This window comes from Esox lucius, chromosome 12 (genome assembly GCF_011004845.1).
Source record: "Esox lucius isolate fEsoLuc1 chromosome 12, fEsoLuc1.pri, whole genome shotgun sequence".
Classification (NCBI taxonomy): Eukaryota; Metazoa; Chordata; class Actinopteri; order Esociformes; family Esocidae; genus Esox; species Esox lucius.
Genome location: NC_047580.1, coordinates 32,204,684 through 32,231,729, shown reverse-complemented (window position 1 = coordinate 32,231,729; position 27,046 = coordinate 32,204,684). Strand labels below are relative to the sequence as shown.

The following is a 27,046-nucleotide window of genomic DNA, read 5'->3' as shown; positions in this document are numbered from 1 at the left end:
GTGATCTAAAAATGATGATTCAGGTACCAAACTGCATGGACAGTTTCTGTAAAGGAAATATAAAATGAACATAACCTTTATCATAGATGATGCATTAGTGTGCAGGGCATTATTTTGAAATGTTGAAGTCTCTGTACATATTTGTATTAAGGAACAGTGTTGTTGTTGTTGTATTGAAGAATAGTAAAAAAAAAAAAAAAAAAAAATAACAATACATAGAGTTTGTGACAAAATTCCCAGCCAAGGCTTGTCCTGCTATCACATTTTTACACAGATGAGCTATTTTTATTGGTGATTTTCTAGGCATTGATATTACAGATATCTTTTTGAAAATTGCTAACTTCCGAAATTACAAGCACTTCCACAATGATAGACTGTAAGGATTTTTTGTTACTTTTCTAGAGGTGGCCGTTCCTTTGCTAACCTTTTGTAAAGCAGGGCTGGCCTTGGCTGCATGTGGTCTGGGTCTCCTGCGTTCTTCTGGAAGTGAACTCTGTAGTCGGGCTGAAATTGTGACAGTGTGTTTGTGTTCTTGTATGTGTCCCTGTGTCGATGTTGCAGACAAAAGAAGTGATGTCATTTACTGTGGGGATGTGAACCATTTTAATGTTATCTATGAAAAACATTAATAAATAACAATAGGCAAGTGTGTCTGTCGCTTGAATTTCCTTGTGTGTGTGTGTGTGTGTGTGTGCGTGTGTGACTTTGCGTGTGTTTGTAGGTGCGAGGCCATACAATGTAGGTAAAGGGCTCCAGGAGAATGACAAACCTAAGGAAACATTTCCTGTTTGTATTTTTGTTTCATTTAAAACCAATGGGGTTAGGTGTTTCATGACAGGCTGCATCGACATGCAGGAGCACTGACATCTGCTGGACTCGACGGAATCTACAAGAAACAACGTCAAACAGTAGCCCAGGGCAGTCTAGTGTTCTCGGATGCTTCTTCCTGAGTGCATTTACCACTGAAGCTTGGGTTCAAATCAGACCTGCTGCTCTTTCAGAAAAAAACAACTTTCACCATCAAATGAAGCATAAAACACCTAGAAAATATAGCCTACAGAAATAGATCATGTGAATTACTCTGCCTCAGTCAAATGTGGACCAGTGGATATCAAAGGATCAGGGCTAGCCATCTTTTAGATGCTGTCTGTGAGCCTGTGCTTTTTGGGTGTCAACACAGAGGTATGTCACGGCAGTCGCTCAAGCAGGAGGGCGTTGTGAACAGAAAGCCTACAATGCATCGGTCAGTGAGACTTCAAGGCAGGTCACTCTGCTGTCTGATACAATGTACCGCGATGTGGTGGTGAAATATATTGCATTGTAATAAACTGTCTAGTGGCTTAAATTCAGGTGACGTCACTTTAACGTGGAAGATGTCGCCATGACAGGAATGAAGGTCAACCTCAGTGTTTGTTTTTCTGTTACGTAAAGACAGACTTAATTTAATTCCTAAAAAAACTAAATTATCAAGAGGCTTTTTGAAGGATCATCAATTCTGATGCCTGGATATTTAGACCATCAATAAGAGCAAATTTTAATGTACTTTAGCATAAATCAGTATAGATGAATGTGGTAGAGAAATTATTTAAGTACCAATTTCAGGGTAACAATGAAATCAAGGCAGACTGGAGACCTGTTTGACCATGGTGCCAAAAGCATACACCACAAAACTTATTGTTTTATATTTTACGGATAAACTGATATTGTTCATGTGAATAGTAAAAACCTGACAAAGAATTTATCCTTGTGAGATTCCTTTTGTGTTAAATTATTTAAACCTCTTCCACCCAGCCTGGTTCAGGCCAGTGGATGAAAGCATATCAATAAGTAAGCACATCTCAACTAACTAGTTGTTGAAATGAACACAAGATTTTTCTAGGATCACGAGACGTGTTTCCTGTTTGCTTCCTGCTGTGGTTCCGTGTGATGCTTGCTGTCAGCTTCTTGGCCATCTGTAAGCAAGCCTGCTAGATTGGTGAGGTCTGTCACTAGCATAGTCAGAGAAGTTAGCGTTGTGTTCTCGATTAAGACTGCGTCCATAGCTTTCTTGCTGGAATAAAGCCCTCTTCTGTTTCGGTCATGTAATTTCCTGCACCTCAGAATGGTACTGCTTAATGATAGGTCACAATCACAGTCAATACATTAGTGAATGATAATAAACTGGATGTGATAGGCCTGTGTAAACCCTGGCTTAAGCCTGATAAATGTACTGCCCTAAATGAGGCTGTGCAAGTCAGATCAAACACTCATTTCTCTGTGGGTGCAAGCCCAAACAAAACACAATATTAAAAGAAAATAGAGTCCACACTCATGTGCTCCACAACTTATCGTTATTCAAAATAAAAGGCCACTAATTTCGATCAACAAGGATCATCACCTGGTCACCGTTTTTCCTCTTGAAGTTGCTAATATCTACAACACCAAATATCAAATTTACACACAAACAAATGACTGAGTTTCTGTCTTTTGAGGTTTTTGTCATGATATCGATACAGGCAACTAAATCCCTTTTCATGGCTACTATTTACAGGCCCCCTCGTCCGTACACCGTCCCTCAGTGAGTTCCCAGAATTCTCAGCAGACCTCGTAGCTATGGCTGACAACATTAAAATCGGGCAACTTAATTTGGCTTCTATTTATGAAGAAATTATGAAAGCATCAGATATAAAACATTTATCTGCAAATCTGACATGAATTGCTTAGGCAGGGGAGAAGAACAATACCCACGCTTCACTGCACAACTGTTGACGGATCACCACTGGAGTTTGAGATGCAATTTGGAAAGTAGGTAGGTTTAGCTATGTTCATGCATCTATTTCTTAATTGCTTGAATAGCTGTCAATCAGCAACCCAGGCTGTTTCCTATCCATTGCCAAGGCCTGATTATCATAATAATGAGATTTGAACATTCGTTGGAGACCCAAGTGTTACTTCTATTTTTATCTCTAAGGTGTTCAAACTGCATGTGTTTGTCTGCCCCACCATTTGTATTTTGGATTACGGTTTGCTCACCTCCAGTGCAAAAAATGCATTGATTCAAATGCATTGAATTGAAGAATTCACGTATTGCTGAATCGATCACTGTTAGAGTATACACACCTGGCCTGGAATGTATTCAGACCCCTTCGCTTTCTCCACATGTTTTTTGTTGAGGACTTAATTTATAATTGGTCAAATAAGAATAAATTACATTAGACACAACTTCATTGTCATTGAACAGTACAAGTACAGTAGAGTGAAATGCAGTTAGCATCTAACCAGAAGTGCAAATAGAAGAAGGCAGGAAATGTACAAGTATTAAGTATATGTATGTACAAGTGGGAAATTAATAGTTGTACGATGAGGCATATGCAGGTAGAAATGCCAATTCTGACTGTGCAATCCATCAAATTGAAGGTGCAGGTGGTATATGCAACTGAAAGGAAGGGATAGCAGCAATGAGCTTCCTGAGGTAGATACAGCTGTGCTCAAAAGTTTGCATACCCTTGGAGAATGTGTAATATATGTACCATTTGTAAAGAAAACATGAGTGAGCAGGCAAAACACGTTTTCTATTTCTTATGGGATTCACATTCAACTGTAGATCATAACAGAGTGGCACAGTCATAAAACAAATCATGGCAACAAAGAAAAAAAATTAACTGTTCCCTGTTCAAAAGTCTGCATACCAATAGTTCTTAATATGGTGTATTGCCCCCTTTAGTATCAATAACAGCATGCAGTCTTTTGTAATAGTTGTCTATGAGACGTCAAATTCTTGCAGGTGGTACGACTAACCATTCATCTTGGCAAAATGCCTCCAGGTCAGGCAAAGTCTTTGGTAATCTTGCATGAACAGCACGTTTGAGATCTCCACAGAGTGGCTTGATGATATTATTAAGGTCAGGAGACTGATGGCCCTCTAGAACCTTCACCTTTTTCTGCTGTAACCACTGGAGGCTCAACTTGGCCTTTTGCTTAGGGTCATTGTCGTGCTGGAAAGTCAAAGAGGGTCCCATGTGCAGCTTTCGTGCAGAAGAATGCAAATATCTGCTAGTATTTTCTGATAACATGCTGCATTCATCTTACCATACATTTTCACAAGATGCCCCTTGCCTTTAGAACTCACACAAGCCCAAAACATCAGTGAGCCACCACCATGCTTCACAGTGGGGATGGTATTCTGTTCACTATAGGCCTTGTTGACCCCTCTCCAAACATAGCGCTTATGGTTGTGACCATAAAGCTCTATTTTGGTCTTGTCACTCCAAATTACAGTGTGCCACAAGCTGTGAGGCATGTCAAGGTGTTTTGTCAGGTATATTGTAAGCAGGCTTTTTTGTGGCATTGGCGCAGTGAAGGCTTCTTTCTGGCAAATAAACCATGCAGCTCATTTTTGTTCAAGTATCGTCGTATTGTGCTCCTTGAAACAACCACACCGTCTTTTTTCAGAGCAGCTTGTATTTCTTCTGAGAAATACAGCAACACACACAACAACAACAATGATCCACGATGAGGGGAAACAATTAAACACATACTAATGAGCAGATAGACACCTGGTGTGAACGATGATTAAAGACGTGACACAAAACAAGTCCGGGATGTGTTCATACGTGATGGGAAGTGAGAGTGCACGGAGTGGTGGCGCTGCTGCTCACCGTACCGTGACAGTTCTGGCAGTTTTGGCTGAAATCTTTCTTGGTCTACCTGACCTTGGCAATTTCCAGGGTATGCAAACCTATGAGCACAACTGTATGTACATGTAACAACTGAAAACTTCCTTATAAGACTTTGCAATGCAGTGTCCAGTAGTACAAAGGGAGTAGTGCAACAAGGTCCCTGAGAGGTAGTACTAAGCGCCCGCCTGATGGCAGAAGGCAAACAGTTTGTGGCATGGATGTGAGGGAACTCTGATGATGCTGCACACTCTATGCAGACACCGCTTGCGCTGGAGGTTTAGATGGCTGGGAGCCAGGCACAAGTGATGTGCTGGCCGCTTTTCAACACCCATTGCAGGGCCTTCACGGAGCATCTGCCAAAAAATGGTTAAATAATAAATTGCCTTAAATGTACACACAATACCACACATTGACAAAGCGATTCTAGAATTTTTTGTACGTTAATATGAAAATGAAAAACTGAAACAGCTCATGTACATAAGTATTCAGACCCTCTCCCGTGACACTCAGAATTTAGCTCAGAGGCATCAAGTGTCCTTTGATTGTTCTTGAGATGTCTATAGAGCTTGATCTGAGTCCATCTATGGCAAATTCAATAGATTGGACATGATTTAGAAAGGCACGCACCTGTCTACACAAGTCTCCTAACCCACATCACAGTGTATGTCGGAGAAAAATTTTTCTCTGAAGACATCCAAGATAGAAACATTTTTTTACTTTTAAATGCTCAACTATTTGAAACTTCCCAGGAACACAGTGGGCTCCATCATTGTGAAAATTAGTTTGGAAACACCAAGACCCGTCCTCGAGCTGGATATTCAGACAAACAAAGTAACTGGTTAAGAAGGGCCATGGTCAGTGAGGTGACCCAGAACCCAAGGCCCCTGTGAGAAGGGGCAGAGTTTCTCGGCAGGGATGCGAGAACCTGTCAGAAGGACAGCCATTTTTGATGCACTCTTATTAACCAGGCCTTTATGTTAGAGTGGCTAAATGAAAGCCAGTCCTATTTAAAAGGCAAATATCATGCCGTCTAAAGGTCTCTGAGAGCCACAGGAAAAATTATATCTGTATTGGATGAGGCTATAATCGAATGATTAGGCCTGAATACCAAGAACAAGGCCTGGCAACAAGGTAACGCTCATCTCTTGGCTAACACCAATCCCTGCGGTGAAGCATGGTGTTGGGAGCATCATGCCATGGGAATGTTTATCAGCAGCAGGGCCTGGGAGACTGGTCAGGGTTGAGGGATGAATTAACTGAGCAAAATACAGAGGTCCTTGAGGAACACCTGATCCAGAGTACACAGGACATCAGACTGGGTTGAGGATTCATCTTTCAGCATGAAAAGAACCCGAAGCACGCAGCCAAAACAATGCTCTAGTGGCTTTCAGACTTCTGTGTATGTCAGATTGGTTCAGTGAATGCCACTGAACTACAATGGGGAGACCTGAAGATAGCAGATAACCCACATTAGTCATCCCCATTCCGGATGCACGTGCACAATTGTAAACACTGGAACACAAATACGTGCACACGTTACCTGGGATTATTAGAGCTACCGGCGATTGGTTTTCAAAACGCAAGATTCAGAAATCAACCGTGATTTACACCTGCATTCTTTTCTTAAAATCAACGTCGTCAGCAGCCAGTGAAAACCAGTGATTTCAATGTTCTAAGGTCGACGTGCCCACGTGCTTCCTGAATTCAACCCTAACCACAAATACGTCCCTAGTCAGACGTCCAGACCAGGCTCAACACTTAAATAAGCTAAATAACAAGCTCAACCCTAAGTGTACAGAATTATTATACCTGGATAAAAAAAAAAAAGAAACGTTATTTAATACAAATGTTTAATCTGGCAGCCTGCACCAGATTCACTTTCTGTCACATCATGGTGTTTTCTTTATATATATAGGCCTACTTTCTTCTCTCGTAGAACATTGCCCAATCAAAATGGTTAAAATGTAATATTTAGCGTATTTAAATTGCCTACGTGTGACGTAAGCGCGTTGGCTGGTTGAATGTTTACATCTAGCTAGCAGAAGTCTAGCGGTGCCCAATCTAAGCGCTTCCAAACAAAAGCCTAAAGACAAGCAAACTAAAAGCGGGAGTCGGCATTTTATCAAGAAACAATTGACTCAGCATTTGTAGGTAATTATATTTGACAGTTATATTGGGTTGTGTGTATTGTCTGTCGTCCTTGCTTTGTTTTGCTTTCTGCTTGCGTTGAAGACTCCGATTAACGTTACGGTAAATATATTGTCTGACATTTAACAGATTTCCAATGTGACAACCAATTAAACAGTTTTGATGGTAACTAAACAATTTAATTGACCTAATCTGGCAAATTCGCTTATTTGTTCAAGGTGTATTTATGCTCATTTGTGGTTTGACTGCGCAAACAGTATAATGCAACCTGTATTTCGAAGGTCATTGCATGCATGAGGCTGATGTGGGGGAAAGAGGGTTGTAGTTGTCACTGGAATGCTGATATCGCTTTGCTGATTTCGTGGGTTTGTGTTAGAAAACGCAGCTTCTCGTTCTTTTACAGGAAGTGTACTTTTTATCCGTACCCAATGCAAAGGCCATCAAGAGCTACAGCGCCATCCAATGGTCGTGTTTTAATCTTTGTTGAAAAATAAGTTCCTATTTATGTTGCTCCAAAATATTTGCTGCCATCCTGGAAAACGTTAGCCTACATTTCACCCACAATTTATTGTGCTTGCATGAGTCGTTTGCCAACTAAACACTGTTGGGCATCAAAGGGGTCATTAAAGGAGGCAGGCTGCTTTTTATGGCTTCATGACACAGCAGGCTTGCTGAACATTTGGCTGGTAGTCCTATCAACATTGGCTGACGACTTAAACTGAAATCTTCTATTGCGCTAACATTGGTTACATATTTCAGTGTAAGACTCCCATTTCAGTGTTAATGTCAAAATGAGAGGGGCTGTAGACCACAAACTCTCTTCATTGTTTGGTTCATATTTTTTCTTTAAAAAGCTGAGGCATGGGGCCAAAGAAATATTACCACTCTAAAATGGTTTTTTTTAGACCATTGCATGTTTGTTTACATGTGCTCTTCTAATTTGGGCTCTGATTGTTAAACTGAGTTCATGAAATATGTATCACTATCTTAGTCTTAAGGAAATGTACTGTGGCCTTCTTTCACTGGGGAATATAAATGAGTTCACACAATCCATTTGTCATCTATCACCATAGGAAAAGTAAAGAACAGGGGCCCTTGAGTGGTGCAGTGGGCCCGTAGTTAACTGTCATGGTGAGGCCAGGGTTTGAATCCTGTTTGCTGATTGGCCCAGCACTCCAATGGAAGTGGGTGCAGTCAGCCTGAACCATCTAGGTTTGGGGTGTTAGTAGCTGAATTTGGTTGCCTGAACATGAATGTTTTCCAAAATAAATGTAATTCGTTTTTTTTACCTGCTTCTTAAAATTCATATTTTAAACAAATGGTTTCAGCATTTTAAATCTGCTGCAGTGCTACAAACAATTTTAATTAACCGGCACATTTGTCTGGCTAACTCGTTTCTCTCCCCTCAGATTCAGGAAGGAGGTCCCCTTCCCCTGTCTCTCTCCAGTCAGAATGGGAGGAGCCGTGAGCGCTGGGGAGGACAACGACGAGCTGATTGACAACCTGAAGGAAGCGCACTACATCCGCTCCGAGCTGGTGGAGCGCGCCTTCAGGGCCATCGACCGGGCGGACTACTACCTGGATGAGTACCGCGACAACGCCTACAAGGACCTGGCGTGGCGCCACGGCAACATCCACCTCTCAGCCCCCTGCATCTACTCCGAGGTGATGGAGGCCCTGGACCTCCGGCCTGGCCTGTCCTTCCTCAACCTGGGCAGTGGCACGGGGTACCTCAGCACCATGGTGGGACTCACCCTGGGTACGTCAGACACCCTTCACCTGTTCAGTTATCCTGCCCTGGGTTAGGGCCGGGTTAGGGCCGGGTTAGGGCCGGGTTAGGGCCGGGTTAGGGCTGGGTTAGGGCGGGGTTAGGGGGGTAAGAGATGATGTATGGGTTTAGGGGCGCTGTAGGGCCTTAGTGGCGCTGGAGCCACACTGCTTACGTGACCACTGGTATTTACTGGCAAACACATCGACCCAGAGCCTTACTGGGAAAATCAGAAGGCCAACATTCGTGTACTGAAACCTGTTCCTGGTTTTATGTTGAGTGTTGTAACCATGGTTCCAGGTCCGTTTGGCGTCAACCACGGTGTGGAGCTCCACCCTGATGTGATCCAGTACGCCTACCGGAAGCTTGACTGCTTCATCAAAACCAGCGACAGCTTCGACAAGTGAGACCTCTGTTAGCCGGCAGCTTCTACGGCAAAGGGACCTCTCGGGGTGGGGTCTGGTTTGTGTGTTTTTTGGGGGGGGGGTTTTGACGCAGACTTTGTGTTGCTCAGGTTTGAGTTCTGCGAGCCGTCCTTTGTGGTGGGGAACTGCCTGGAGATCCCGCCTGAGTGCCGGCAGTACGACCGGGTGTACTGCGGTGCGGGGGTGCAGCGAGACCACGAGGAGTACATGAAGAACCTCCTGAAGGTGGGGGGGATTCTGGTACTGCCCCTGGAGGAGAAGGTGTGTACTCGTGAAGGCATGCAAGCCTTGAAATGCATACTGTTCATTTACTGTCAACAGCAATGGGTACCTCCTTCTTTTAATGTACCACCTTCCTCTTTTAGCATAATTTACCACCTTTTACCATAATCTACCTTCCTCTTTAAGGATAATGTACCACCTTTTACCATAATCTACCTTTCTCCTTAAGGATAATGTACCACCTTTTACCATGACGTACCTTCTACTTGTGCTTTTTCTAGCTGACCAAGATCACTCGTACAGGCCAGAGCAGCTGGGAGACCAAAAAGATCATTGCCGTTTCCTTTGCTCCTTTGGTGCTCCCCAAACACAACACCAACGGCAAACCCAGAACTGTCCCACTACGTGAGTGCCTGATCCGCTGGCTATTTTAAACTCATTTTGAAGAAGGGAACTTCGACCCTGACTGGTCTTTGCTCTTAGCAGAACAGGGATGTTTTTTTAGCTTGCGGTTGGTGTGTTGTAAGGACAAGCCACTTTTGGCAGCTGATGCATATCGTTTTTTTCCTGTTTGCACAAGTAGAATAAGATGGATGTCGGTTTTGCCAATTACACCATAGCGTAGCTTGCACGGGTGTGTGGTACTATCAGGTGGCCTTCTCATCCTGCCGCTCCTTGCATGTCTTAAAATAGAAGAGTTGCAACATGCGCCCACATTGGCTGTTTTCTAATGTGTCTTTTTGTGTCTCCTCTCAACGGTCTCTCCGGTGCCTCTGGGAGCAGCCATATTTGAGGTGCGTACGTTGCAGGAGCTGGCGCGCATCTCTATCCGCCACGCCCTGAGAGTGCCCACCGACAGCGGGGAAGGCCAGCCGCGGCCCCGGGGTTCCTTTGGAGGGGGCAGGGGCCTGGGTGTCGGCGGCCTCCACAAATACGGCCCACGTTTCAAGCGCCGCCGTGTCCACCGGCGCCACTGCAACTCTGTGGTGCTGGCTAACAAGCACGTGCTGAGGAGCAGCGGCATCGCCTACCCCCTCACCCCGGACAGCAATAACAACAGTGGGGAGGAGGAGCAGGGGCGGGCCCACCGGGGGGCGGGAGAGGACGAGGCTGCGGCGGAGGAGGAAGAGGACGAGGAGGAGGAAGCGGAGAGGGAGACCGGGGAGCTGCTCCGGGTAGAACCTCCTGTGAACGTCCTGAGGGAGAGGGTTCTGTGTCTGCCTCTTCCGGAGCCGCTGAAGATGTATCTGCTGTACTACCGGGAAAAATGACTTCTACGCCACTGGAGCACACGTCCCTGAGGAACCTGCCCGGGCTTGGGCTTATACCAACCCACCCTTTAGGCAGGGCAACAAGTTCCCTGTTAATGACTGGGTCTCTCCCTCTATTGCGCTCTTTTTCTCTCCTTTCATGCTGTTCCTCTCCCGTTTTTCTCGTTTTCCATCTCTTGCTTTCAAACTTTCTTTCTCCCCCTCCTTATTTAATTATTTTCCTGTCACTAAAAGCAGGAAGATGCAAAGGTATTTGACCAATATGGAGAGGAGTTCATCATGGGCACCGAAGCTTTTCTCAAGGGCACCAATGTTTATTTTTTTTAACGGCCAAAAGGATCAATTAGGATTTCTGTTGCGGAATTTTGGGAGGGAGAATTTGTGATTTTTAATTTCACTACCTCCCTGACCATTTGTACACATGCCTGCCCTAGCCCGGTGTCTGTTATACTGCTGTATAATTTGGCTAAACTTGTGACATTATCTGTAGTCATAGGCCTCAAAGCACTTTGGTCCAGATCTTCTCCGTGAGAGACTGAAGAAAGCCTCTGAGATCACTTGAGAGCCTAGTCCTTCACAAGTGGGGGGGGGGGTGAGGGGGGAGCAGGAGGAAGAGGAGAAAGGGGGAAGAGTTTGCCTTATTTCAGAAGTGTCCAGAAGCCAGAGAAATGGTGTTTGTTGTAGCGGAGGGGAGTCTGAGGCATCCTCTCTGCCCACCACGTACGGAGCATTGGGAGAGTATACAGACCTCTCAACTTTCTCCACATATGTTTTGTAATGGATTTACCTCTAGCACCATCAATCTACACACAATACCTAATAATGATATGGAAATTAAAGACAATGTACACAAATATTCAGACTCTTTGCCATGACACTCCATATTGAACTCCATTGCGTTCTTTGGTAGTTCTTGATTTCTCTAGAACCATGACTGGAGTCAACCTGTGTCAAATTGTAGTTGATTGGACATCACAGTGCATGTCACTGCAAAAAAAACATGCCCCTGTCTCTTTCCTTAGACCTCCGGGATATAATTGTGTTGAAACACAGACCTGGGGAAGATTTTTTTATTATAAAGCATAGAAAGTTCCTAGGAGTGCAGTGAGCAGAAGCACTCCTGAGTAAAATGCATATGGCATGCCACCTGAAGGACCTAAGAGCATTAGGGAAAACAATTATAAATGGTCCTGATGAGACCATAATCTAACTATTAGGCCTGAATACCAAGAGCTACATGTGGCAGAAACTACTTACTGCTCATCACCTGGTTAATACATCCCTATGGTGGTGGGAGCAACATGCTATGGGGATGCTTCTCCGAGGCAGAGAGCGAAAGACTGGTCAGTACTGAGGGAAAGATGAAAGGAGCAAAATACAGAGGTCCTTAAAGAAAACCTGATCCACAGGACCTCAGACTGGGGCGAAGATTAATCTGTTGGCATGACAATGCCACAAAGAACACTGCTAAGAGTGGGGTGGGTTTGGGGAGGTATCCGAATGTCCTTGGTTTGACCAGCCAATGCCCAGACTTCAACCCTATTTAACATCTGTCGGGAGACCTGAAGATCATAGTTCACCGACACTCCCCATTCCCAGCTGACAGAGCTTGAGGGGATCTAGATGAAAGAATGGGAGAAATTGCCCAAATGTTTAAAGCTGGTGGAGGCCTAAAAAGACTCAACGGTGTGATCGCAAAAGCTCTTCTACAAAGTACTGATTAAAGGGTCTGAATACTTATATAAATGAGAGATTTCAATAAATAGGTACACATTTCTAAAAATGTGTTTGCTTTGTCATTACAGGGTATTATTGTGTGTACATTGATCTCCGTCAAAAGGTATACCTACGTACATGATATTTTCAAAAATGTCTAAAACGTGTGTTCACTGTCATCATGTATTGTGTTTGTAGAAAAGAATGTATTTAATCTATTATAAATTAAGTCTATAACACAAGTGTGGAGAACGTGAAAAGATCTCTATATTTTCCACAGGCACTGTACCTGTCGAGAGAGCGGTCTGTATGGAGATAGGGGTTTCTGAAGATATTGGCCCAGCGCAAATCCTGTCAGTTAAGGACAGGACTGTGGGATCAAGGATATCTTTGGACTTGATTTGAAGGCACATTGTAGCATTGGTCTGATTAGACATATGTGGCTGAGTGGATCGAGATAGCTAGGTGCCTGACTACGGGAGAGGTGGTGTGGTGAAACTGATGAGCCACGTTGCCTGTGGTTTAGAGTCGCATATCTACTGACGCTATCGGTTGATTTTGTTTGCTGGTTGACCTTGTCAGAAAATGCCAGGTGTGTTTGGAGAGAGTGAGCCATCTTGAGAATAACTCCAGACAGGATACACAAGTATTTATGACAACCAATTTCATTGTTATGACAGGTTCCACTAATTTCCAAATTCTTGAGTGTTTCCTACTAGACCTCAAATTCTGATATTACGTAAGTCAATTATTTCCTCATCCAGGATGATGACCCTCAAAGATGTCCAAGCACATCATGGTTAGGGTCAGTACTCTTCAGATTCAATCAGTTTTGGAAAATAATAGACTTTAGATTCCTAGGTAGGTTATAAAAAGAAATGCCATCTTTTTCTATGCAGTTTTTTCAAGTCGCGTTGAATTTCATTACCTTCTGAAATGATTAAATTGAAGTGAAATTGACCCTGACATATACCTTTTATCTTAAGGGTATCTGTTTGTTTACTCAATAATCACTAGTGACAGAAAATGTTTGCAGAGGATCATATTTGTTTTCCAACATAATGTTTTGTTTTTGGAAGTATCTCTAATGAAAAAAAATAATAATTTTGTATTCATTCATTATGCCAGCTGGTCAACAATTTATTTTTACGTGGGAATGCTTCCTTATGTTTTCTCTTATCATTCAAAACTTTTCCTTTTGTCATTTAAAATTTTAAGTGGTGTGTAGTGGTGTTTATCTGCACATATAAAACAATTTTTTTTTGCGTGTAGTATTTGGTTAATAACATTTGTTAGTATAGACTAGATGTGAACCATTTGCCTCGACTCAAGATTCAGATACGTTCCAATTTTGTCCCCCTCTAGTGCCAAACCTATTGTCGCATGGAACATCCAATCAAAACTATTCTGATTTGTCTTTTATTTAATTTGATCAATGAGAAAAGCATTATCGATCAAAATCTTTGGACTGACTTGGTCAGGTAGATTGCTTTGTTCATCCGATTGTAACAGTAAACGTCTGATAGTTGTCATATTTTACATTTCAATATTGTGGTAGAATATGACGATAGAGGCCTTATGTCTTTCCTAGCTTGTCTTCTTGGAATATTGACTCTTTAGTTCTGTCAAAGGATTTTACTTTTGGTAAATGTAGTGTGTTGTACTTTTGCATATCAAAGTGTTTGTGAGGATGTTCTGTTTTGGAATTCTAAGCTGTATTTTTGACTGACGTAAATAAAACCAATTCATCCAAAGTCACTTGATTGTCTAGCATGTGAACTACGTTACATTAGTTAAAGATCTTTATTAAAAGAAACAGTTGAGAGGACTTCCGTTGGTTTCAGTGGACCAGCATCTTAAATTTGAGACTAAATCTTGGTCTTGTACACATGAACATGGAACTTTCAGCATAGTGACAGACATACCTATGGGATAAAATGGGATCAAATTAAAGCCAGGATTCAATCCGGAAGCATTTTTGGCTACTAATGCGCAGATTTGTATTCACAGTAACTGCTGCATGTCATTTCAATAAGAAATTACGTTAAATCCGCTATCACAAAAATGTCCTTCCTGATTGAATCAAGGCGTAATACGCTCACAATTTATTTACCAAATTCTATGCATTGGTGACAATTGGTAAGACTTAAAATCATGCTGAATAATAATGTAGTGGATTAATGTTAGCTTGATAAGCTCAGTGTTTTTTTTTTTACAGGGGCTTTACATTGCATAATGTCCCATCATTCAGTTTCACACACATATACAAACACACACAAACACACACACAATGAGTGAACATCACATTTTAGGAGACAACACCTTGTGCAACAGTTGATCCAACTCTAAAATACCTAAGGACTTTTCTCTAAATTAGATTGCAGTACTTACGCAGTAGCTCTTTTTTCCAGTGGCAAAATGAACGGTGACTGGTCAATGCTGACTGGTCGTTCTGTATAAAAACCTTCTAACTATTTTCCACAATATGATATTAACAAGTAGGCTTTCACTTTCCAGTCCTTGAAATATGTGTGTACAGGTGTAACACAGCAAAAGCCACTGCGGAAGTCCTGAAATGTGGGTTTGATTAGATGGATGCTTTTGAGTAACTAAATCCATTTGAAAATCATGTACCATGTCTGAAAAAATATTGTAACAAAAAAAAAGCACATTACTTTAAATTATACAAATCCAAAAATAAAGCATATTTCAAAGAAAATATTTAAACGATGAATAAAAAAAAAGTATATCTACATTTGTTTATAAAAATGAACAGCGTTGGTGATAAGTTACAACTTTCAATATTTTTTTGCTGCAAAAATGATGCAGGATTATGTAGACATGTTGCTTTATATATATATATATATTTTTTTTTTATATGTACATACTGTATGTGATGTCACGGGGAGTGGTTGACCCCCACTGTAGGAATGAGTGGCAGCAAACCTCTCACAGTTGAGGGGACAGCAGTGGGAGATGCAGATTGAAAGCAGTGTGAATTAAAACAGGATATTTATGCAAAACGAACAAGGGCTCTTTCACGAACGAGGGCTCAATTTGATCCGTATTGACGGAGTCCAGCGTCGTTCCTGTAAACACAGAGCATGTCGACCCAATCCGAAATAACCTCTCTACGCAACCTGTGGCACTCCAGCCATGTAGACTGAAGAGACCCAGTCTATTTCCTTTTGATTTAGGCCCTTTGACATAGTAGATAGAAGTTCCTCAGTTTTTTTTAAGTTGTCTATTTTTGTAGGTACACTGGGCTGCTTTTTATTTTCCTCCGGTACAACAGATCAGTTCATTCCAAGGAGCAGCCGGGGCCAATGGGAGGTAAAGATATAAGACTGAGTGACTATACTAGCCTCTCCCATTCTCCTGACCGCATCTGTAGCAGATTCTAAGGCACCTTGAAACCCTGATGTATTTGGTTTGTGTTGCCCTCCCGTTCCCCACCTCCATCTCCCTGCCCGGGCCAGTGCTCTGGAAACAGCATGTGGTGGTTTCAGCACAGGTGCACAGCCTGACGGGACAGTGGACGTGTTGTAGTGCGCCGCCCCCCCCCCCACCAGCATGTAGAGTTCATCATGCAGACAGACTAACCTATGACCTCCGAGGCCTGGGGTCAATCTGAAAGACTCTTCTAAAGGCAATATCCCATTGGGGCGTATTCGCCGTTTACCGTAAATGCTGCTTTTGGAGATGCTTTTACAAGTGAGCCGTCGTGGGGAGCATTTACTGTGGACGGGAACTCTGTGAAGACGCTGGCTTTCGCACGACACAATTTCTCAAAGAGGCTTTCAGATTGTCTCCAGGCCTCAAAGCTCCTCTGACATCCACAGACAGACCCCCTCAGTAACATCAAGGACCACAACACCCAATACGATACGACAACACAGACACCACACAGACACTGTCCAGCTGTCACACCTTTCACCACAGCTCCTCCCATTACAGGCCCGCTGACCGGGGATTGGCCGAGGAGGACGGAAATGGATCGGTCCAAACTCTGGACCAATCCATCCCTAGGAACATTGAGGACACAGGATGTGGCCATAAGACTTCAATGGCCTTAGGCCAGTATTAAAGGAAGGTGTGATCCAGCTACTGGTCCCTGGAACGGGGTGACCAGGTGACATAGTATTGTTCCGCTGTACAGTTCCGGTTGGTGCAATAGTAACAAATCTCTTAAAAAGCATAAATGCTAACAGCTACAACCTTAGATAAACTTGAAAAAGCAGCTTGAATCTATGTCTTGACTATATTTGAGACTGCAAACTGGTCTGCAAGGCTTAGTGGAAAAACAATAAGCAGCCTGACATTTTGGGTCCCAAACTGGAAGGGTATTGAGAGATCACTTGGGCACAAGCCCACGGGATTGTGGGTACAGAGGATGTCCTTGGCTGGAGGGGCTGTATGCAGAGCTGGGGGTACGAGAGGTGGGCGTGGCCATCTTCTTACCCGTTTTAGGTTGGCTGGTTGAAAGAATAGAAGAAAAAAAAACTTGATATGGAAACTTTTCAGGGATAGACAGGTCTGAAACCCCAAATATTGTAACATTTGGCCAAATGTATTTTAAGTAATAACCTCACCCAGATTTGGGTTTCTTCAGGACCCCGCCACTGGCAGGTGGGGTCGGCCCGAGGCTGCTCAGGAAACCAGATGCATCCACCTGGATCTCCTGCTCTTCCCTCAGCGCGTCCTCAAGCGCCGCGGCAACCGTGGGGGCAATGACAGGCTCCTCATAGTCCTTAGTGGTCCGGGCCGGCATGTCCATGTCCAGCACCAGGATGTTCTCTGCCTGGGGGGACGCGCGGAGAGAGAGACAGAGAGGGGTCAGATTCCAGGACACTGGGCCGAGGACTTTTCTCCGGTCGACGATGTCCCGTCGGCTGAGTCGCGTTCACCAGGATGAGGAGTGCAGGGTCGGAGAGGAGCTCCTACCTTGTATCTGATGTTGGTCTTCATCACCATGGCTTTGCGGGCGTGATTGCTCAGGGGCCTCCGGTAGCCCACTGCCGACACTGGTCTGGTCATCATTTGCTGATCACTGGGAGATGGGTGGACACGCAAAACAGACATACACACGGTATACATGTTACTCAGTCAACGGACCGTCTAATCCATCCATCCAGTCTTTTTTACGTTTGTAGATTAGATTCAATTTATAAGATACAAGTACAGGACAACGAAATGCAGTTAGCATCTAACCAGAAGTGCAAATAGAGGAGGGCAGAAAATGTATAAGTATTTACAAGTATTAAGTATATGTATATTACAAACGGAATGTATAGATTTGCAATGAAGGCAATTTCAGTACAAATGGCAACACTAAATGTGGAATTAAGGAAAATGTAAAAGTATAGTGGATGTTACAAGTGGGGTTATAGTTGTGCAGGTAGAATGGGGAATTCTAAATGGTATTCTGGATGTGCAAATGAGACAAATTGAAGGAGTAAGGTAGCATGTGCAACCGGGATGCACTTGTCCCTGGAGGGAATCGAACCCGTACCCACACAGCTATACCTGCCCAACCATATCAAACCCTGTTCATGCTAAATGTATTGCATGGCTGGGAGAGCAGAGCACATTGGGTTGTGGGCTGGATTCCAGTAAGAAAAAGTATGAAAATCTAAAACAAAACATTGGGTCTGACTCACTGTAGGCCTGTCTGTCTTTAGACCTGTCTGTCTACTCTGATAATGAATGTGCACATACTCCTCTATGCGGGTGATGGGCCTCATCTTCCAATGGTCGTCCTCTTCATCAAAGAAAGCCCTGTTCACAATCTTATTCTTCTCCTCCGTGGGGATGAAGTTCTCAATGATGAGATGCCTGGGAGACAGAGGAACCAGTTCAGTTCTGACGAACAGACATTTGCTTAAGGTCTGCAAACCACACAATGAGTGATAGAATTTAACAAAAGGCACAAAAGGTGTGAATGAGTTGACAGTCCATATCTTTGGTGAATCGAACAAGTCATTTTCAATTTACTGCAACTTTTCACAGAAACGGCAGCAATTCACAGATTGGTAATTGAAGATTAGGCCAATAAGTCACGTTCAAAAAAAATTATTTCTAAACAATATGCTTCACAACGGACTGTTAGGGGGGTGATGCAATCATCCGACATCGGAGAGAAGAAAATTCCTGCTGGGCCCCATGTAACATTTGGATTTAGCGTACCCTGTTCTCATGCACTGTTAACATCTTATGTAACATTTGGATTTAGCGTACCCTGTTCTCCCTGCACTGTTTTAACATCTTATGTGACATTTGGATGTAGCGTACCCTGTTCTCATGCACTGTGTTGACATCTCCTTATGTGTTGAACAAGTAGGTTGAGGCCAACAGAATACCGGCCCACTGTCAACACACTGAACTGCAATGTGTTGACGTGTCGTGTCACGTGCCAAAGACAATCAAATACGTTCACAGCAAGGACATGGTCCGTGTTTGAGGACAAAATACACTATGTTGACTTGTGTTAATTTAATTGCATGTGGTTGTGATAAGGGGCAGGTGGACTGGTCCATGCTGGCCACTGTACTTTAGTTTGAGCTCCCTGGTCAGCTCGTTCTGGGTCTGCTCCAGGTTCTGTCTCTCCTTGATGTGTTCCTCTTGAACATCGCTGATCTCCTGCTTCACAGCCTGCAGCTTGGCAAAGAGCTGAGAGAAACACCCAGGGTGACAGGGGAGGCAGAAGCCCATTGATGCTTGTTTCAGTTGAACACAACCTCAAATGTGTTGACAAATTAAACACAATATTCATAGAACTTCATGTACAAAATGAAATAATGAACATCACTTTGCTCCCGTAAATTGCACTGTATTACAGCATATGACTACAATGTCAGTAACTAGCAACTGTAACTGTAGCACAGCTACATAAAGCCACATGACGGTTTTCCTAGGTTCTCCAATCTCTTACCTTCTTGAGCTTTTTGGTCTTAATATCCACTTCCTGCTGTAGCGAGCTGTAGGTCTCCTTCAACTCCAGGGTCTCTTCATCACGATTCTCCACCTGCTGCTGCATCTCCCTCTCTTTGCGTTTCTACATAAAGACCATCTCAGTGAACGGGGCAGGAACATACGTAACGTCCACACCAATGCGTGGACTCTTGCCCTCGGATGGCAAATCAACCCTGACAGCATCTAACTAGGGCGCTATTTTCTTTGTTGACAAAGTCTGAACCTAGGGGTTACCTGTTCGGCGATTTCCTGTCTCTTTTGCTCAAGGATTCTCTGTTGCTCGTTGGTGTGGTCCACAATGTTCTTCCCGCCTACCAGAAGCTTACTCTCCATCGCCTAAATGGAGACATTTCCAAAACATGCGAGTGAAAAACAAAGAGGTAGAATTATCCAGATTCACTTTTTCCCCCAGAAATACTGGTTTGAAGATTCTTAGGATAAAGAAATAGGCAGAAATTGTTTCATCTGAAAATTCTGAAAGGGGGCTTTGAGGGAAGTCACCAGCATTGGGAAGCAACCCGGCGAGTGCCCAGGAAGAAAATGTTGGAGTAAAAGGACCGGAATTTTGTCCTCACCTTCACTTTGGCAGTCAGCATCTCGCCCGCTTCCTGCTCCCTTTTGAGGGCGTCCATCTTCCTCTCCTTCTCTTTCAACAGCCTCTGTTTCTCCTCCGCCACAAGACTGTGGTCCTCCATAATGGCCTTCCTCTCCCTTTCCAACTTGTCCTGTTGTTCACGCCAGTAATCCGCACCCACTTTATCGCCCGTTTCTAAACCTTCGTCGTCGTCATCATCCTCAGTCTCTCCCTCCGTGTCCTCTTCTAGCTCCTCCCCAGATTCTCCAAGCCTCTTCTTCCTCCTCCTCTTCTTCTTCCCTGAGCGTTTCTGCAGTTGTTCTTTGAGCCGGGCTATTTCTTCCTGGAACTCCCTGAGCAGAGCATCTTTGGGGTCCTCATTGACGCGGGGCTTGTTCTTGATATTCTTGGCCCGGTTTGAGTAGCGCAGCGTGGTCAGCGTCTCCTCAACGTTGTAGGAGGCTGGTCCGATGTTAGCCACCATCACGGTGCGGGCGTTGCCACCCAGGGAGTCCTGCAGCAGACGGGTGAGCTTGGAGTCCCGGTAAGGGATGTGGGTGCTCCGGCCGTCCACCAGGGCAGAGATAACATTCCCCAAGGCTGACAGGGACAGATTGATCTTGGTGGCCTCCTTCAGGCGCTCCCCCTGGGCCCCGGTCTTGGTCTGCCGCTCGCTACCTGCCAGGTCGACCAGGTTCAGTTTCCCCACCCTTATGTGGTTCTCCCCGTCGACGCCCAGCTCGCTGCACTCGATGGTGATGACGAAGATGGCATGTGACCGGGAGCTGTGCTCGTTCATGTTGGTGGCGCCCACCGAGCGGTTCTGGTTCCCCACGTTCATGACGTGCTCTATCTCTCGCACGCACTTCGTGACGAAGGAGGAGAGGTCCTTCACGTAGACACCCGTGTCCGGGCGCTCCTTCAGCTCCAGCCTGCGCGACTGGTCCTTCGAAAGCAGGTCTCGGATCTCCTCCTGGTAAATCTCCAGGTAAGAAGCCCTGACCAGGTACTGCTGGTTCTGGGAACGGGAGATGTGTGTGAAGATGTGCTCAAAGGAATTAGGGATTACACCCCTTTTCTCTGGGTCATTGCGCACACCCTCCATAGTGTACGTTTTTCCTGTGCCGGTCTGGCCGTAGGCAAATATGGTCCCGTTGAAACCAAGCAAGACAGAGTCCACTAGGGGCCTGAAGGTCTCATCATAGAGGTCCACCTGTTTGGAGTTTGAGTCATAGACTGAGTCAAATGTGAAGACCTTCGGGTGCTCGTGGGCTGCTGACCCCCGGGGGTTCTGCACCGCCACCTGGCCCAACTTTACATCCACCTGCACCACCCTCTCAAAGTTGGCTGCACGCTCTTTCTCGTTCATGGGCCGACAGCGCACCACCACCTTCACCGACTCTCGGGTCTTAGACATTGTGAGGATTTTCAGACAAACTGGCCTTGTTCCCTGGCTCGTATTTAAGTCCCTGAAGTGTTTTTAGACAATGTCTGAGCTGCCGGCACCAGAAACTATAAAGAAATACAAATACATGTACATTAGATGTATATAAACATAGCAAAATTCTGATGTTTAAATGGCCATTGCCAACAAGATAAGTTAATGTATTATTTTGTGATTATTCATACATTTGTGCCCTGTTAATAATATAAGCTCCCTGCAATGGCTACAGACAGCGTAATTAGCCAGATAACTAGCTAGCAAACTAACAAGACAAACACAAGTGGCCAGCGACGTTTAGCTAGCAATTTGAGCCGTAAGCTGCTTTCGCAAGGGGATAGTTGGCTAACTAAATTAGCTAAACCGCTAAATGGCTATCTAGGTATTACAATACAACATAATTCGGTTAGTTCACGTGCAAAAGTTAGCGAAATAAAAATGTAGTGTCAGAAGAGCAGTTCCAGTAATCGTTAGCTGGCACTATAACATTAAGTAGTTAAATAATGCTAGCTTGCTAGCTACCGTTATCCAGTTGTGTCCCTCTGCACCACCGGCAAATTAATCAGTGCCTGGTCAAGGCTTCGGTTTGTTAGTTGTGACAATTGCATAACCTATCTGGTAAACTGGAGGAAAACATTTCCCATTACACAACAAATTAGAAAATGTCCTAACGTTAACCAACTGTCTAAAAACGAATCGTGAGCCACCCCAAAGACAACCGTAACAACCTCTAACCGACGGCCTAGCAACGGCAAAACACACACATTCTCAAGACAGGGCAGGACATATCTTCACGTTAGGCATCTCCTTATGCAGTTTAGAAGTACAAACGCGCAATTCAGGCCAAACTACTTGTGATATTGTAATATGGCACTATCCCTGACGACATAAACATTGCCGGCTAGTTACCAGTTAATCCAGGGCTTCCTCCCAGTCAGCCATTACCGCCGCGGTCCTTGCCTGCATCCCAGAGCACTATCCCGGATGGAATCGAGTTAATGGTTTTCTACATCACCACCAATCGGTATCGTTACCTTGGTGTGGCAGCTAAAAAGCTCTCCTTGTAAATAAAAGGTGTACATTTCCTATACAGGTGTCAGCATAGCTTTGGACAACTTTATTAAAATGTTTTATTAAAAGATATCCAAAAAGAACAGGCATTGATTCATTTATTTTTTTCAAATTAATGACATTAAACTTACTGAACTCGTCTCAATTTAACAGCTCACATGTAGCTAGCTCAGTCATAGCAACATTTCAGGGTTACATGATTTATTGTGCCCAGTAATTTCCCCCAAAAACCAAAACCACAAGCTGAACAGAAACAAAAAAAACAAAGACTACAGAAGCAGACAGTGATAGATGTTGCACAAATGTACAGTAAACATTCAACTATTAGGATACATTACAAGAATGTAAGAGGGAGACTCAACCTGAGCCTATAATTAGTACCCAGGGGATCAGTTACTGCACTCTCTGCAGGAGCAGTTCTTTTCCACACTCATCTATCAGGTCCCCTGTACACAGTATTAACACATGATCAGACAGGGACATTACATTGGAAGTCATTCCCTAACAGGGCTCAACAGGGTTACCTGAGCTCCTGCTGACTTGGCCGATATGCGAGTCGTGTCACACGCACACACATCAAAGATGTTGAAATTGACGTTCTAAAGATTGCACGCTTAATAGTGTACTCGGAGGTAATGCCTGCTTGTGTCCTCAGAGCTCGTCTTTCTGGTTGCTTTTTCCGGGGTAGTCCATCCCGAAGAAAGATGAAGGACGCCCGTGGACGTCACGGTCACGTTTGACAAAAGCCGAGAAGGAAGACACGCAGTTCCCAATGAAGTGGTCGGCCTGGCTGAGGATGTAGAGATCCAGCTGTGCAGAGTCTGGCTTGAGGCTCACCACTTTCGCCTGTACATGGACGGACAGAGAAACAACAGCGCAATGAACATGGCCGCATGAAAACAAAGCATGCTTAACTTAATAACAGGCTGCCATTGAGGGACGGGCTCACGGTAGAACGGAATGGTATCAAACGCCCCCATGAGTAGTTTTCATGTGTTAAGAGTCCATTCAACTTTCTTCATTCCAGTCCTTAACAGTGTATCACCTCTATCTGACAAACAAAGTCAACCCAGTCCCTGCTCACCTTATCCTTGAAGAAGTGCTGGAGCTCAGCCTGGTGAGACTCGGAGTCTGTTGCGATGTAGATGGAGCGGGCAGAGGTCTTGTCGACCCAGAGCTTGAGGGCCCGTCGGATCTCGGCCAGGTCGGGGAGACACATGGTCATGGTGAGTGGCAGGGCTGTCTGGCGGTTGTAACCGACACACTGTGGCGAAGCCATGAAGTGAGGTCCGGTGTCCCCACTCTGGAGCAGCTTACAGGCGTTCACCTGCCGGGGACACAGAATGGCGCCGACATCAGTCCAAAGTGGCATCGACTTCATGTACCTGCCCCAAGCGTGTCACGTTCGAAGACGTGATCTCCACTCACCCAGTCAGAGCCGATTCGGAGGTGTATGCCCACGTACGGCCGGGGCAGCAGAGTGGCAATGTGTCCTTGCCCCTCCTGGACCAGTCCCTCTGCCCACACCACATACTTCTGCAGGCCCACGTGCTCCTCTATCACAGGGAACTGGGCTGGAGCACCAGGCAGGGCCAGGACAGGGTGCTCTGAGGGGGGGAATCTGCACAAGGAACACATTTTGATAACTGCTACTTTAAGGGACAATATGATGACTGGGCACCTAGCGGTCATAAAGTTGAATTCCCCCCCCCCCTTTTTTTTTTTGATGATTTCTCACCCTGAAAGGCTATGAGCAGGGCAAAACTGTAATCCATGGTTCAACATTCTTTTAAGAGCCATTACAAACTTCTGCTGATTTAAGCCAGTACTTGCTAAATAACCAGAGCATCTTTGGATCTACTTCAGGGTGAGAAACCATCCAACATCAGGATGGAAAAAAGTTAAATTCTCCTTTAAGCTGATTGGATTAACAGGACTGTTTAATGCAACTGTATAATGTCAGAGGGGATGTAAAGTACTTCTGGTAATAAGATGTTTGCTATTTTACTGTTATGCAGCGAATAGTTCCGTTTAAAAACAGGCTTCCCGTTTAGGGAAGAGCTGTGATTAGCTGAGGGCAGAATGCTCCTGCATTGACACAAAGTTAAGTTAATTACCTACTTGAAATTACATTTTTGCTCACTTATTCTAGAAGGGTCTGACAACATTGAACATGCATTGAATAAGCTATATTTCAGTAAATCTTTCCAAAAATGTAACATTTTTAAATGTTCTGCAAACCAAAGAAATACATAGGTGGATACAAAAACAGTTTTCAAGAAATGTATAATTATTTGTGTGTGATTGCAACAATTATTTTGGCCCTGACTGTATTTAATAGTTATGAAAAGGCTAGACATTCTCCAGCCCTCCAACAGAGGTGTGCCAATGACACTGTTTTGAAGGTGTGGCTACGCAAGACTATAGAAGCCAGTAAATGTAGCAAAAAAAAATCTAGCAATCTAAATTCAACTAAATGATTTAAGACAGAATTTAGAAGCAACTCGTTTGGGGGAAACTGACCTTGCGCTGTGTAAGTGAAGGCCACTCTTTGGGTGGTGAAATCCCTAGTTTTTCCATAATGAACCTATGACTGTATGTGAGGTTGGAGCTTCAGTCTGTCCACACTAGCAGATCATTTCCATTGTAAAACAAGCATTTCAGCGTAGTTGGCTAGCAATAAAAACACCTGATAATGTTTCAGGAGCATTGAAGCACCGATACTTACTTGCTGATCCAGTGTGCTTGGTGGTAGGTACTGAAAGACAAGCCACCAAACAGGACAGACCTGTCAAAGTCAACTTCAACATGGTCCCAAAATGGACCAAAAGGATTCCCGTCCTGATAAAGACAGCAAATAACATCCCATAAATCTCCAGGGTTTACCAGATGTTCACAAAATACCCAGCTGTTCCTACCACTTGGTAACCATCTTTTATTCAGAGTACATAACTGGAAATCACTCAGAATATGCATCTGATAAATGACTTAAATGTAAATGTCATTTCGTGGTAAACTAGAGCAACAGTCCAGCAGAGGGCAGTATTTTACTGTGCCAGTGTATTATTTGAAGTGGCTTTAATAATCAATAAAACATTAATAATTGAATTCCATGGTCTTTGGGGGGGGGGGGGCATTTTATCTGCCACTGTTAAAAACAGCAGCTAATCTACAAAAAAAGGAGCAGGGGCTCTGTTTACTTTAAAGTGTCTTTGTTCGATAACCTTGCTGAAAAACCTGAAATACTAAAACATCTCAATCTCTACCCTCTGGAATCACAGCACTGACCTTCATGGGGCAGGATTTCTTGTCTACACTCCTCTGGGCTGCTGACTCAAAGCAATAAGCTGCCCTCTGGCCCTGAGGCCAATGTGTCGGGGCAAGATGCTCCATGAAGTCCTCCAGGCTTACCACCCTGTGGTATCGGCTCAGGGCCTCCAGCTGGAAGAATTCACTGTAGGGGACATGCACCTGTTCAAAGGGGACATAGCTGAAACCTGATAACGAACGTTTCCCCCCAACTTGCTTTGTGTACTTGTTCATGTCAACATACAGATTTTAAAGGGTGAGATCAACATCGCAATGCGTGATTCCATTTCTGCACTTACATTTGAGTACGGAGGCGCATGGTGACGATAAACTATGAAGGGAGGAACTGACAGGGTGCGATTAAGCATTTTGGCGAATGCTAACGACCCCAGAAAGTGGTCGGCTTGGTTTCCAAATCGACCTGAGGAACAATACGTTGACTCTTTTGTAAAATCATTATTTGTGATGAATAGTCAAGTGCTGCTATTTCGAACCTAATTTCATGACTTATTTAAGATTAGTCAAAAAAAAAAAGGCTAGACATAAACTCTGTGTGCAAGCTATATAAGAGTTAAATTGAAGATGGTTTAGTTAAACACATATTGAACTTTAAAAGAAAAACAAATGCATAGAAAGGTTTTGACAGTCAAGTAGATCGTACGTTAGCGTTTCCAACGAAAGTTTATACAATTACCCATGCAAGGACAATATAAAATGTAGCCATTTTCGTCCCACGTTAACTCTGTTGCAATTAGACTTTGTAGCAAAATTGTTGTAACCAAAAGACAGAGAACAAAAAGTTGCAAGTGCTTCTGTTTCGCCGCCATTGTATTTCATCCTATATCCCAGAATGCATTGTGTTCTGAAATAAGATTAACCCCTAAAATGCTTCTCTAATCACACCGGTCGGCTACATCCCTATAAAGTTAATATTATTTATTTTAGCCGTGTATGGTCCCTTGACATGTCATGGAATTTTTAGAAGTGTGTGAGAAGGATGTGAGCAATCAATCTTCATGAAATTAGTATTTCTTAGCTCAAAAGGGAGTCTCTTTTATTTCCGTTTTACGATATTTGCACAAAGTTACTCATTTCTCAGGCATACGTTGCTCTGATTGATATCGCATGTGAAAACATACGGGGCTGATACATATGTTGGTAAGCTGTTAGGAGTGACTATATCACATAATTGCCGTTTAAACAACATAACTGATAATTTCAATTCGAATATTCGAAAGAAACCCACATTGCGGAATATAAGCCTTTCTGGTTTGAATTCGTTGTATTTGCATGCGAATAGATTTGAACAGTAATCCATATTGCGGTTTCAAAAATAACATGCCGGTATACTAACCGAATCTCAAGTGGGTTCATCACAGATTTAATGTCACTGTTTATCTTCCATCATCTGTTAATTAATCCGTTGATCAATTAAAAACTGCAACTCTTAAATCTTTCACTGGTGGGGGGG

At 43.9% G+C, this 27,046-nt stretch overlaps 3 protein-coding genes and 1 long non-coding RNA gene across 7 annotated transcripts; 2 read left to right on the top strand and 2 right to left on the bottom strand.

Annotated features, from left to right (window-relative positions):
- Nucleotides 1-6,669: 6,669 nt before the first annotated feature.
- Nucleotides 6,670-11,079, top strand: LOC105023774 (protein-L-isoaspartate O-methyltransferase domain-containing protein 2). 3 transcript variants are annotated; one of them, XM_020051776.2, is made up of 7 exons: nt 6,670-6,809; nt 7,880-8,077; nt 8,216-8,565; nt 8,875-8,977; nt 9,089-9,260; nt 9,503-9,626; nt 10,005-11,079. In XM_020051776.2, the coding sequence occupies exons 3-7, from the start codon at nt 8,259-8,261 to the stop codon at nt 10,490-10,492; spliced, it is 1,194 nt and encodes a 397-aa protein (XP_019907335.1). In that variant the 5' UTR covers nt 6,670-6,809; nt 7,880-8,077; nt 8,216-8,258; the 3' UTR covers nt 10,493-11,079. The 3 variants fall into 3 exon arrangements, with proteins under 3 accessions (XP_019907335.1, XP_012991880.1, XP_010891508.2); XM_013136426.3 differs by lacking the exon at nt 7,880-8,077 and having other exon boundaries at nt 6,670-6,805; XM_010893206.4 differs by lacking the exon at nt 7,880-8,077.
- Nucleotides 11,080-11,094: 15 nt separating this feature from the next.
- On the top strand, nt 11,095-13,966 carry LOC109616432. The gene is made up of 2 exons (XR_002197568.2): nt 11,095-12,332; nt 12,489-13,966. It is a non-coding gene; the product is annotated as an uncharacterized LOC109616432 (long non-coding RNA).
- Nucleotides 13,967-16,562: 2,596 nt separating this feature from the next.
- Nucleotides 16,563-22,209, bottom strand: kif3b (kinesin family member 3B). 2 transcript variants are annotated; one of them, XM_010893208.3, is made up of 9 exons: nt 22,105-22,209; nt 19,756-21,266; nt 19,415-19,516; nt 19,140-19,262; nt 18,759-18,877; nt 17,927-18,043; nt 17,153-17,258; nt 16,801-17,009; nt 16,563-16,683 (listed from the first exon to the last, which is right to left on the bottom strand). In XM_010893208.3, exons 2-9 carry the CDS (start codon nt 21,169-21,171, stop codon nt 16,563-16,565), a joined length of 2,313 nt encoding a protein of 770 aa, XP_010891510.2. In that variant the 5' UTR covers nt 21,172-21,266; nt 22,105-22,209. The 2 variants fall into 2 exon arrangements, with proteins under 2 accessions (XP_010891510.2, XP_010891511.2); XM_010893209.5 differs by lacking the exon at nt 22,105-22,209 and adding an exon at nt 21,718-21,927.
- Nucleotides 22,210-22,347: 138 nt separating this feature from the next.
- On the bottom strand, nt 22,348-26,441 carry pofut1 (protein O-fucosyltransferase 1). The gene is made up of 7 exons (XM_010893210.5): nt 26,270-26,441; nt 25,875-25,996; nt 25,555-25,737; nt 24,995-25,107; nt 23,695-23,887; nt 23,351-23,593; nt 22,348-23,112 (listed from the first exon to the last, which is right to left on the bottom strand). Exons 1-7 carry the CDS (start codon nt 26,400-26,402, stop codon nt 22,918-22,920), a joined length of 1,182 nt encoding a protein of 393 aa, XP_010891512.2. The 5' UTR covers nt 26,403-26,441; the 3' UTR covers nt 22,348-22,917.
- Between the last annotated feature and the right edge of the window lie 605 nt (nt 26,442-27,046).